At 35.1% G+C, this 12510-nt stretch overlaps 1 protein-coding gene across 1 annotated transcript in view; it reads right to left on the reverse strand.

Annotated features, from left to right (window-relative positions):
• Positions 1–12510, reverse strand: part of LOC115436193 (basal cell adhesion molecule-like) — a 77464-nt gene that overhangs the window by 12923 nt on the left and 52031 nt on the right. Inside the window, 6 exon segments of the mRNA XM_030158964.1 lie at positions 2906–3030; positions 5784–5851; positions 5853–5923; positions 9921–10036; positions 10511–10652; positions 10774–10895. Coding sequence (XP_030014824.1) covers positions 2906–3030; positions 5784–5851; positions 5853–5923; positions 9921–10036; positions 10511–10652; positions 10774–10895 — 644 coding nt within the window.

The raw sequence follows: 12510 nt of genomic DNA on the forward strand, positions 1-12510 counted from the left end.
GATGCAGAGATGAGTGACTACAAGTGCAAGTACATGTACCTCTCCTCTAGCAGGATCTAAGAATGATGTTTTTTCCTACAAATGATAATTTGCTGCAAAAATCATCAGATCATTGATATAATATATCATGGTGATAAGACTGGTGGTCATGTGACAGTGCGGTACACTGCATTAATATTCAGGATACTACAGAGTATAGTATAGAGGAGAAAATAGCATGTACAATCCAGTATGTATGTACACTGTTTACTTTGTTTTCAGACAAATTCCTCTTTTTATTCCTATTCTTACGCATCAGTAAAAACTTTTAACCAGGTGTAATGATTACAAACTGAGTCCCAGTTACACTTTACAATCAAGAATAAATCACATTGTCACAATAATTTCATAAGAAGAGGTAAAATATTTTAGTCCAACTTTATGGGCAACAGTGTAGTTGTTCTAACACAGACCACATCATCTTACTTATACATTGTTATGCTAGTCTATAAGCAAAATGCTTCCGAGTGTAGCTAATGAAACTTTACCAAATGTGGGTCACTAATAAAGAAAAATGAAGTAAAAGTGTGAGCTAGCTATAGTTTAAGATACAGTATTAGATCAAAATGTCCAATTCTGTAAACTGATTTGTTACCAGTTCTACTTCAAAATAGTCTGTACATTAGAATATCTTCACTTTTCAAATTCTCTAGTGTAAGCATAAATCTATTCTCTCTCTCTCTCTCTCTCCTCTCTCTCTCTCTCTCTCTCTATATATATATATATATATATAAATATATATATATATATAATATATATAGATATATATATATATATATATATATATATATATATATATATATATATATATATATACATATGCTTATGTATGCACTATGTAGCGTGTTATTTTCCAATTTTGAACCCAGCCTGGATTCCATCAAGTAATTAGGCTACGTTCATACAGCAGGTCTTAATGCACAACTCAGATTTTTTGGTGAAATCTGATTTTCTGTGTGCTCATTCATATTACACATTAAACGCAACTTCTATCAGTTTTGAGTATGAACTGAATGGGACCCTGAAGTAACCTGCATGCGTAAAAGAAGTCCTAACGTAATACGTGACCACGCAAGCACGCATTGTGTTTACGGAAGTAACATTCCTAGGACGCAGAATTGTAACATTTGTTGCATTTCAATGATGTAAAGGTCGGATAAATGCGACCTGGCTGCTCAGACTGAAGACACATTGCAAAATATCAGATACGGATCGGATTTAGGACCACATATGAAAGTGGCCTGGGTCAGATTTGAAAAAATCTGATCTGTGCTGTTCAAACTGTCTTTAATAGATCGGATACAGGTCATGTATGGGCAAAAAAATCGGATTTGGGCCACATTTGCCTGCAGTCTGAACGTAGCCTTAGATGTCAGATGTACAACTTAAAACATAGTCAAGCTGCTTCTGGTGTGGACACATAAAACTAAAAAGCACAAGGCTAAATGGAGAAATACTTGTGAAAAACAAAGTTAAAGGCTATAATATATACTATTGGTTTGCAGCACTAATGTTTTACCAATGTTACCGTTCACTAAGTACAAATGTAACATCCAGATTTTAACTCCTAAATATCAAACAGGTTCTGTGTAGGAGGCATAAAACTGGATCTTTAAAACCATGAAAAGCTATTCTGTTTATGATCTGGTTTGAAGATGTATTGGTTTGAAGGTAAATCAGCCAAAAACCTCTGTAGCATGAATCTGGAATTACTATATATATATATATATATATATATATATATATGTATACAGGGTGGAGAAGCAAAATTTACAATGAACATTTAGTTGTTTTTTCTCAGCAGGCACTACGTCAATTGTTTTGAAACCAAACATATATTGATGTCATAATCATATCTAACACTATTATCCATACCTTTTCAGAAACTTTTGCCCATATGAGTAATCAGGAAAGCAACGTCAAAGAGTGTGTGATTTGCTGAATGCACTCGTCACGCCAAAGGAGATTTCAAAAATAGTTGGAGTGTCCATAAAGACTGTTTCTAATGTAAAGAAGAGAATGACTATGAGCAAAACTATTACAAAGAAAGTCTGGAAGATACTATTAAAGAAGAATAGGAGAAGTTGTCACCCGAATATTTGATGAACACTTGCGCAAGTTTCAGGAAGCGTGTGAAGGCAGTTATTGAGAAAGGAGGAGGACACATAGAATAAAAAAACATTTTCTATTATGTAAATTTTCTTGTGGCAAATAAATTCTCATGACTTTCAATAAACTAATTGGTCATACACTGTCTTTCAATCCCTGCCTCAAAATATTGTAAATTTTGCTTCCCCACCCTGTGTGTGTGTGTGTGTATATATATATATATATATATATAATTTTGCATGCATCAGTACTGCAAGCAGAGAAAGTGGAGTCATTAAAGTTTCATTTTATTTTAGGATTATTTCAATAGTGAAGCTACGTACATTCCCTCTGTAGGTTTCTTTAAAGCTGCTTCGTGTGGGAGTTTTCCTTTTAACTATCACTTCAATATTAAATATTAGAATAAAATATTACTTTCCAAAGCCCTAAGATGTGCGTCTCTTTCCCTTCTCTTTCCATTACTTTTGAAGTTTGATACACCAGTCTACCAGGCAGATCTTAGGCTTGCCTGTAACTTCACATATTGACCCAAATGAAAATGCTTTTAAGTATGGCTCTGTTTGAAGTACATCTCCACTTTGGTTTATAGACTTATAATTGCAGTGTCCTTCAAGCAAAGCAGCAATGGCATCTGTTTACTAGCAATTCAAGTAAATTGCAAATGAGGAAAAAAAATGCAACGCTAATGTGTTTTTGTCTGTGTAAAAGCAAGACGTCTGTACTTGCTTGGGTCTGAGCCCTGTTTTTACATGTGTACCTCTTTTCCTGAAGGCTTCCAGGTGAACTGAGGGGAAGGGAGGCCGTACGCTGAGCACTTCAACGTCACCGTGTCTCCTTCCTTCTCCACCTCTGCAACAGCGGGAGATTCAATCACTGGCTTTCCTGGAAAAGAAAGGATATTTGATATTAATAAAGGAGCGAACACACAAACACAGACACACACTAATCTATACTAATCTATATCATAGCGCTGGGGTTGGAAATCAGTCGCTCCAGAACCACATCCGGCTCCATGTGTTGCCTTCACGTGCTATTGGGAAGATGATCCTTTCCACTAGTGAATTCGAAATAACCAGTGCGTTACATTCAAGTGCTTTTGTTAAAAATAGCTGACACACAATTATTGTGACCTGCTACTTGGAAAAAAACAGTTTTGGATATGTTAATTAACCCTTTAACCCCTGACGTGTCTGTGGTGAGTGTTCTGAATGTATGGTTTGTTTTAAATATTCCCAGAAATTCATCCTTTTGCTCAATAGTTAAAATTTCAAAACGTGCTGACAGAATACACCTTGTTCTTTCCATAGACATCTGAGCATGCTCAGTTCACCCCCCACCACCTGTGTAATGGGGGGTAAAACGTAGAAGAGTGAGTGAGACTGACTCACTACAAAAATAGGGCTGTTTTATTTTTACACTGTTTTCCTTATGATTTTTTGTTTTTACTGTTGTTTGCAGTGTTGTCATGATTTTCCTTTTTTGTTGTGTTTTTACCAAGTTTTGACTGACTTTTGGAATTCACCAGATGTCAAAAAGCCAGCTGGACTGATTTAGAAAAAAAGAGCCCCAAAACAAAAAAACTACTGGGGGCCAAAATTCAGTATGTTCCAGTTCACACTTCATGTTCAACATCTTACATGTCTTATTGAGGTTACATTCTGAGTGGTTTATTTAGTAACAAACCCTGTCAAACTCAATTCCTCTCTTTGTCTTTTTTCTGTTATTCCACCCTGTTTTGACCTAAAACACACAATGAAGCAAAACCACTGAAGAAAAGGAACACAAACATATACTCACATCAGCTTTTATGACACTGAGAAAGACGCTAATGCACAGCAACACGTTTATAACGTCTCCAGGATTAATCTGCCACAGTGTTTTTTTTCATTCGTTCATCTTCTGAACTTTATCCTCAAGAGGGTCACAGGGACATGTATACACTGACATACAGTATATAGACGAGCAACCAATCATTCTCATATTCACACCTATGGGCAATTTAGCTTAATTAACTTATCATTAGCATTATTAGCATTATTAGCATGTACCCACACACACGAGGAGAACATCCAAACTCCTCTTTTTTTTTTTTTTCCAAATTGTGTATTTCTATACTATAAATGTGCCAAATCATCAGCTAACAGCAGCAGAACAATAATAAAGGCAGTGTTTCATTCGCGATTAATCTTTCATTGCTCTCCGCTATGTTGAAGAGCTCAAAGGTTATTTTCATCTCTGTAACTTGTGTATCAAAATTGTTTTTCCCAGTTTGCCAGTGGAAAATATGACATGAGGGGCGTTGATGTGTAATTTTCGAGTTCGTAACTATATTTACCATTATTCCTATACCACATGAAGGCAGCATTAGTCCCATCTCCAGTGCCATATAGATACAAATATTAACATTTACTGTCATTAGTCCCATTGCTCAGGACTAATACATCCTGTGGACCTGTGATGATAAGCCTGTTTTTTACTCAGATTTGCTCACAATATTCCCTGGTTTTGGTGTTTGAAGCTCATCACTTACAGATAACTGTTGAAAGACAGAAAGTGTTCCTCAGTGTCACTGTCATACATCTTGTCAGCTGTCACCTCGTGTGACAAGATTTCAGGTTGATCTTTTAGTGATATCCCTATGCTGTACTGCAAATGGAGCCTAAATGCTTCTAAAACACCATTTAAAAACTCATAAAAATTCATCATCACCAGCGCTGCCTCCATCATCCTCAACCAGGAAACAGGCAGAATATAATATGTGGAGGAAACAAAACATGTTGCATATCCTACCAAATTAGCTACAGAGAAGTCAACTTGCACAGGACTAATCATATATCATATCATACCATACCATACCATACCATACCATACCATACCATACCATACCATATATCATATCATATCATATCATACCATATCATACCATACCATACCATACCATACCATACCATATCATATCATATCATATCATATTATATCATGTCATATCATATCATATCTTTACAAATAACAGACATGGCAGATTCACACAGAATTAAGCTCACAGACGACCTCCACAATTATTCTAAATTACCAGACATCCACAGATAAAACTAGTCCCATGTAAAGAGGGTAATTCTAACAGTATCTGCTGATAATCTGTGGATGATAATCAAATTAAAAAAAAAACTACAACATTAGATGCTACATTACAGTATAATGAAGACTACTCTTTATTTCATTAAGCATGGACTATTCATTTCATTTGCACAAATAATTGAAATGAGAAGACACCAAAATATTACCCACAACTTTAACTAGAGCAAAACATTGCATTATTCTAAACCTATTCTGAAAGTGCACATTTTAAGTACCTAATAACCATAAACATAATAACTTAGACCTAAAAGGGCTCTGATACCAGCACGTAAATACTGTGAAGTTTTCACTTTCTGATGCTTTAGATATTAAAGGTAGTAAACTTCTGTAATAATGAAACTGAGTTATTAACAAAGCAGAAAGCAGCTCCGCTTCACAGTTATTTCCACCCACTACACCATATCCTTCCTCTGATGAAAACAATACCCAGTAAAACCTGCCTGATAGTTGTTATTGTATTCTGCATGTGTGTGTGTGTGTGTGATTAATCGTGTTACCTTTGACAGTGAGGTTGACACTAGCTTCTGCTGTCAGTCCTGGCACAGATGGCACAGCTCCAACACACATACTCTCCTGCTTTATCATAGGAAACCTCTTGGATTGACAGAGTACCATCCTGAGAGAGCACTTCCGAACCCTGGACAGACACACAAGCACACAGATGCAATCAAAAAAACATTCATATCACCACTGGTTCCATTTTCATTGCACTGTACAATGGTATTTTGTAATGACAATAAAGGTTTTTGTATTGTATTGTATTGTATTGTATTGTATTGTATTGTATTGTATTATTATTATTCTATTCAACGGTGCTGGGTAAGTAAAAGATGAGCCTTCGCATACATTTTTCCAAACCGCCCTGATAACAGCAGTAAGTCCTTCATGATGAAACTGTCTCTTGCATTTTTTTTTTTTTTTGTACTTCTCATAGGAATCACTCTTTCTAAGAACAAACAAACTGTCTGGCCAGAAAGGCAGTGAGCTCCTATCACACCCTGGGGTCACAACAGCACCGTAGATACACAGACAACAGCAACAAGCCCGATGATAGAGCAACACATAACAAGGAGGAGTAGGGTTGAATACCAACACTTTTACAGGATTTATAAGTATAGAGGTGTTCCACAGTGTAAGTCCAGATGTCAAATATACTTTAAAAATTAATTAGAATGTACTTAAAAATTTAAGTTTGATGACATTACTAGAAAATATTAAGCATAGTCAACTCATTTGTAGATATAGCCGAATGTGTGAACAAATTTAAGTTAAATGGGTTTAAATTAATAAGTTTTAGTCATGACCACACCACTTTTTCTTTTGACTACGAAATTGACAACTCTTTGGCTTTTGAAACCACGTGAGATGTCTGAATGTATTGTTTTTATTCAGTTGTTTTATTTGGTATTGGTTTATTGCTCTTATTTGTTTTTTTTTAATTGTATAGCTTTTTATGTTTTAATCTGTTCTTGTATTTTATTCTTTTATTTAGGTTTTATCTATTCTTCTGTATTTTTATTTATTTATTTATTCATTATTTTATTTTTACTGTTGTTCTGTGTCTTCTAATCTATTCTTGCATTTTACTCTGTTATTTTGGTTTTTATTTATTTTTCTGTACAGCACTTTGGTCCACTGTGGTTGTTTTTAAAGTGCTTTACAAGTAAAGTTGGATTACATTGGAACTGCCCATGCATGTCTGGACATGCCAGTCTCAGTGCTTTCGGACAAAGAGTAGCTGCGATGGGAGTTTCGGTGCTTATCATACAAGATACAAATCAAAAAGTTCTAAGCGGCTGTCGGCTATCAACAATTGTCTGTTTTAACCATGAGAAGAGTGTTTTGTTTTATTGTCCACCAGTTCCATGGAAATTTTCTCTTAGCTCTGTGTCCGCTAGCTGACTTGCTACTTTTCTTAGTAACTGACTGTAAGCCCAGATAAGTTGAGTTTACTTAAAAACATTTGAAAAGTGGTTGCCTTAAAAAAAAAAATTAAGTATTGATTAATGAACTTTTTTTTTTTTTTTTAAGTAGATTTAATTTAAAGAATCTTAGTTAAATGTGAGTGAAATGTGCTTAAAAAGTTCATTAATCATTACTTAATTTTTTTTTAAGGCAACCACTTTCCTCAATTTTTTAAGTAAACTCAACTTACCTGGGCTTACAGTGCAAATCGACTCTGAGACTTAAGAACTATTCGTTAGTTTATGTGTTGTATTTATCATTGTATTGTGTTGCTGTAAAGCCCAGTTCAGGTCAAAGATTTATTGCAGGGAAAAACTGCAGCGGTGTGAATTGATCGGTAATGGTGTCAGCTGCAGCTCACCTGCAGAGCGATACAGTGTATGTTTTTCTGTAGCTCACCTATAAAATTTACAGGTATTTCCTACTGTCTGGTGAAATGTTGTTTTGGGGATAATTAATATTTTCTCTGCCAATGAGAGGTGAAACCGACTCCCTAATAGTGGAAAAAATGGGACAAATTCCTCATACTTACTTACTATTATTTATTTACTGTTTTCAATTATAGAATTGCAGCTGCAGAAAGAACCCTACTATCACTATCCTCATTCATATTTTAACACACTACAGATTCTATCCGGCTACAAATAAAGCTTGTAAAGATGACAGAAGTACAAAGAGTCATCGCTACAGAACGTACATGATCTCCTCTTGCTTTGCTATAAACTGCCAGGTTTTCAGGAAGTTATAGACCAGACCAGTGCAGTGCAAGAAGGTGCATGTTTCAGTGTGTCTGCGTGGAGTCTTTCGGTCTGAACAGGGTTTTAAATTCTGCCTATTCTGGTAAACGAGTATGCAACTTCCCAAATGTTGCATATACTATTGCATTTTCTGTTGACATCAGTCGCGTGACGTAAAGTTAAGGGGTATTGTTTTTGGTTTGGTTTGTTTGTTTCTTTGTTTGTTTCTTTGTTAACACTCTAGCAAAAACTATTGGTTAAATTCCAGCCAAACTGGGTTTATAGATTGCCAGTGACCAAGACAGATGTGGTTACATTTTGGGAACAGGAAGTCAAAGTAAAATTTTTATGAATTTTAAAAATCTCTTTGTTTTCCCATTTACTTATAATGGGTGAAATTTCAAATGTCTATATCAGCAAAAGTCTTAGTTGAATTCATACCAAATTGGGTCTATAGATTGCCAATGACCCAGAATAGATGTGATTAGGTTTTGGGAAAAGTAGGTCCAATTTTCAATTTTTAAGGAATTTTTTAAAAATATTTTTTCCCCATTTACTTTAATGGGCAGAATTTCAAAAGTCTGTAGCAGCGAAACTATTGGTTGAATTCATACCAAACTGGGTTTATATATTGCCAGTGGCACAGAATAGATGTGATTACATTTTGGGAAAAGTAACTCAGAGTTAAAAATTTTTAAGAATTTTAAAATCCCCCCCCCCCCCCCCATTTACTTGTAATGGGTGAAATTTCAAATGTCTGTAGCAGCAAACTCTGAGTTGAATTCATACCAACTGGGATTATAGATTGCCAGTGACCTAGAACAGATGTGGTTACATTTTGGGAAATGTCCAACTTTCAATTTTAATTAATTTTTATTTATTTATTTATTTATTTATTTTTCCACATTTACTTATAATGGGCAGAAATTCAAATGTCTGTAGCAGCAAAGCTATCAGTTGAATTCATACCACATTTGGTTTATAGGTAACCAGTGACCCAGAATAGATGTGGTTACATTTTGGGAAAAGTAAGTCAAAGTTAAAAATTTTTATGAATTTTTAAAATCTTTTTTTTTTTTTCCCATTTACTTACAATGGGTGAAATTTCAAATGTCTGTAGCAGCAAAACTCTTTTTTGAATTCATACCAAATTGGCTTTATGGTTTGCCAGTGACCCAAAATAGATGTGGTTACATTTTGGCAAAAGTAGTCAAAGTTAAAATTTTTTATGAATTTTTAAAATCTTTTTTCTTCTCCCATTGACCTATAATGGGCGAAATTTCAAATATCTATAAAAACATCCATTTACTTCAAACTTGGCACATATATAGAGGCCACTGATATGCTGACATCAGCACATGCAGAGACATGATGACATCAGCTGGATTGATGCCAAAATGAACTACAATACGTGCAAGGGCGAGGTTTGTTGTGCCTGGCACCACTTATTTTAGTTAAAGTTTACTTAAAGTTAAAATTAGTACTGAAAATATTGGACCTGAACATCTCCTTCATTGGTGTAGTTTTATTTTGAGACTAAACCATGGAACAAAATGCTAGTACATAATAAACCAGGGACTCTGTAAAGAGAAAAGAGCCTCAGACCTTCAGATCCAAAGCACTAAGTCTGTGTCATATCATAAAACATAGCACAACACAATGGAAAAGGCCAACCCAAAGCTGTGGTACAATCCCAAAATGTCCAAATATGGAGCGTCAGGGAGGACTGAACTTTTGAAGCATAGTTTAACACCAGCCGGTGGTGTTAATATTTAGGGGTGATAGATTCTTGGTGTTAAACTGTTATCTAGGAATCCTTTAAAAAAAAGTATTCTGTGGACAGATAAAACAGGGCATTTCTGTATTCTGAGTAATACAATCTTTGCCAGTAAAAGGATGAGGGTTACAGGGGTTGACAGTGATGGAGCTCACCTTCTTCCAGTGAACTGTATGTGCAGCAGAGGCCTTGGTCTTACACTGCCACTCCACCTTGTCTCCAAGCATGACAACTTGAGGTTCGACCGGGGTCACACTCACTGGGTCGATGTCTGACAGAAAGAAAATCAAAGCGAAAAGACAATAAAGAGCCGACGAACAGGCATGAAACCTCACATCCACCTTTAAACCCCATTTAAGGAGCTGTACTAACCAGCATGTTTCAGCTTTTCGGTGAGTACAAAGCTAATACACTTATTCTTAAGTTAAGCCCATTTTGGAGACTGTTAAACCTATTCAATGCAATTTCTTTCTCCACTTAATGCGTGCGATAGGATCAAATTAGGGAGTGTGGTTGGGATAACATTAAAGTAACTGATGAACTGTGAAAAATTGAGTTGGATATCTCCCAGCTGAAAGCATTCCATTAAAGCCCTAACCCTTTCAATTCTATGATTTACTGATGAAAAGAAAAGTCTCCAAAAAGGGTTTCAATTGCACAAACAGGAGGTAAATTGTGCCTGTGTACGTGTCTGTTTACTTAAATCTCATGTTTTTTTTTTCATGTGTGTGTTTGGTTTACTCACATTGGACAGTGAGTTCAATCTTCCCACTCAGGTCAGCATCCAAGTTATCGAAATCTGTGGCCTGGCACATGTATTCACCAGCATCTGTGCGCTTGACGGATTTCAGCGTCAGGAGACCCCCTTCACCTTTAATGTTATTTCCCTGGAGGTAGAGGTGGAGGTAGAGGGAGAGGAAGTGTGTCAAGACTTAATAATGAGTGCAAAAGCAGAAATCAACTAAAAATATTTCTTTCTCTGCAGATCTGCATCAAAGACACACATACATCTTTAGTGAAGTCAAACTCAGGCTGAGGGTTCCCATCAGTTTCACACTTCATGGTGACAGTATCGCCCTCTTTGACGGGAGTGGTGTTGAGTAATACAAAGGTTGCAGTCTCTGATGGATCTAATTGGACAAGAACAAACAACAAACAACACCTGTTTATCAGTAATCACAATGTTTTTTCCAGAGCTTCCTAATTACACTTCATTTCCTAAAAAAATATCATGCTTCATACTGAAGATGAAGAATCTGGATATAATTTTAAAACTTTAACAATGGCAGTCTCTCCAGTGCTACATTCTGTACTTCACAGTATTTCAATTACTGTAACTCCTGACCCGTTTGTGCTATCCACAAAATTCAAATGGAATCGGAAAAATGAGATCCTGAGCTTTCGGACTTTACAGCAGCAATGTTGGACTCTATTACAAGTGGAAAGGCACTGTTTCAGAGACTTCCACACAGGCTAAAAAACGCCTGTGAACAAAAATATGAAGCCATATAATTGATATTAAATGTTCTAGACCAAAAAGCATGTTTGAATGTTTGAGCAGATGTAAAATAAATGAAAGTTTATTTCAGCAATCTCAAAAAGTTGCATTATGGACATTTACAGTTGTTTCTGATAATAAATATGCTAACAACTTCAAGTCTGTTTTTTTTTCTTTTTTACTAAAACAGACTGTTTCAAGCATTTATTATTTATAATAATGATAATTATTGACCAGATATTGAAATTTAAGTTCTTCCTGCAAACAAAGGTGCAAAAAAAAAAATAATAATATATATATATATACATATATATATATACACACACACACACAAATTATCCATTAAAAAAAGTCTTATCTATAGAACATAACAGTCATTTGCTTAAAATGTTTGCATTCATTTGTCACATTTCTGGATAACACATGGTAGAATGACTTAAGGAGCTACAGCTCTAGCATTCTTTTGACTGTATGAACTAAAAGTTTGCATCATTTTTGACTGGGTCTCTTACATGAATTGCAAAGTTGGGCCAAATATATCAGTGCCCTTTGCTCTAAACGAGTCTGTCATGCCTGTGTAAATTGTTGAAAACATATCAAAAAGTAAAGGAGTATAATAAAGTAATTCTAGTGGTTACTACTTTTTAGAGGATGTTTCAGGCTTTACTGGATGAAGACAGTAGAGCTACAGAGATCCGATTGTTTTGTAATCAATTAATCAGTCGATTATTTTCTTTCAATTGATTCAATTAAATGATTATTTGAATGGGTGAAAACATAGTAAGAATGTGAAAAGACTTATCTGACAATGACAAACAACTTGTCATTTACTCTAGAACCGGCTGAAACAACAACCACAAAAAGTATAATAGTAAAAGCATATAGAAAAAAATATCTATACAACAATAACAGCAGCATAAAAATATATAAAAATAACTACAGATAAACAACAACAAAGTCAAATGAAATCAACAAACAATATGTGCACTGCAGTCTTCAACACATTTGTATCCAACTTACTGACCAAAAACTTAAGATGACACAAACAAACCACTCTGTGTTGATCCTGACGTCATGTGTGTCACAATAAGTGTCCATGTGAAACACAACAGTGGAACCAGTTTTTAATGGCTTCAAAATTAAGGAAGCAAAAGTTTAATTAAGGAAAATCGTAATCTTTTTTTTTTTTAATCAACTGAGTTGATGAATCAATTAATCATTTCAGCTCTAGAGAATACTATCCAAAA

This window comes from Sphaeramia orbicularis, chromosome 16 (genome assembly GCF_902148855.1).
Source record: "Sphaeramia orbicularis chromosome 16, fSphaOr1.1, whole genome shotgun sequence".
Taxonomy (NCBI): Eukaryota; Metazoa; Chordata; class Actinopteri; order Kurtiformes; family Apogonidae; genus Sphaeramia; species Sphaeramia orbicularis.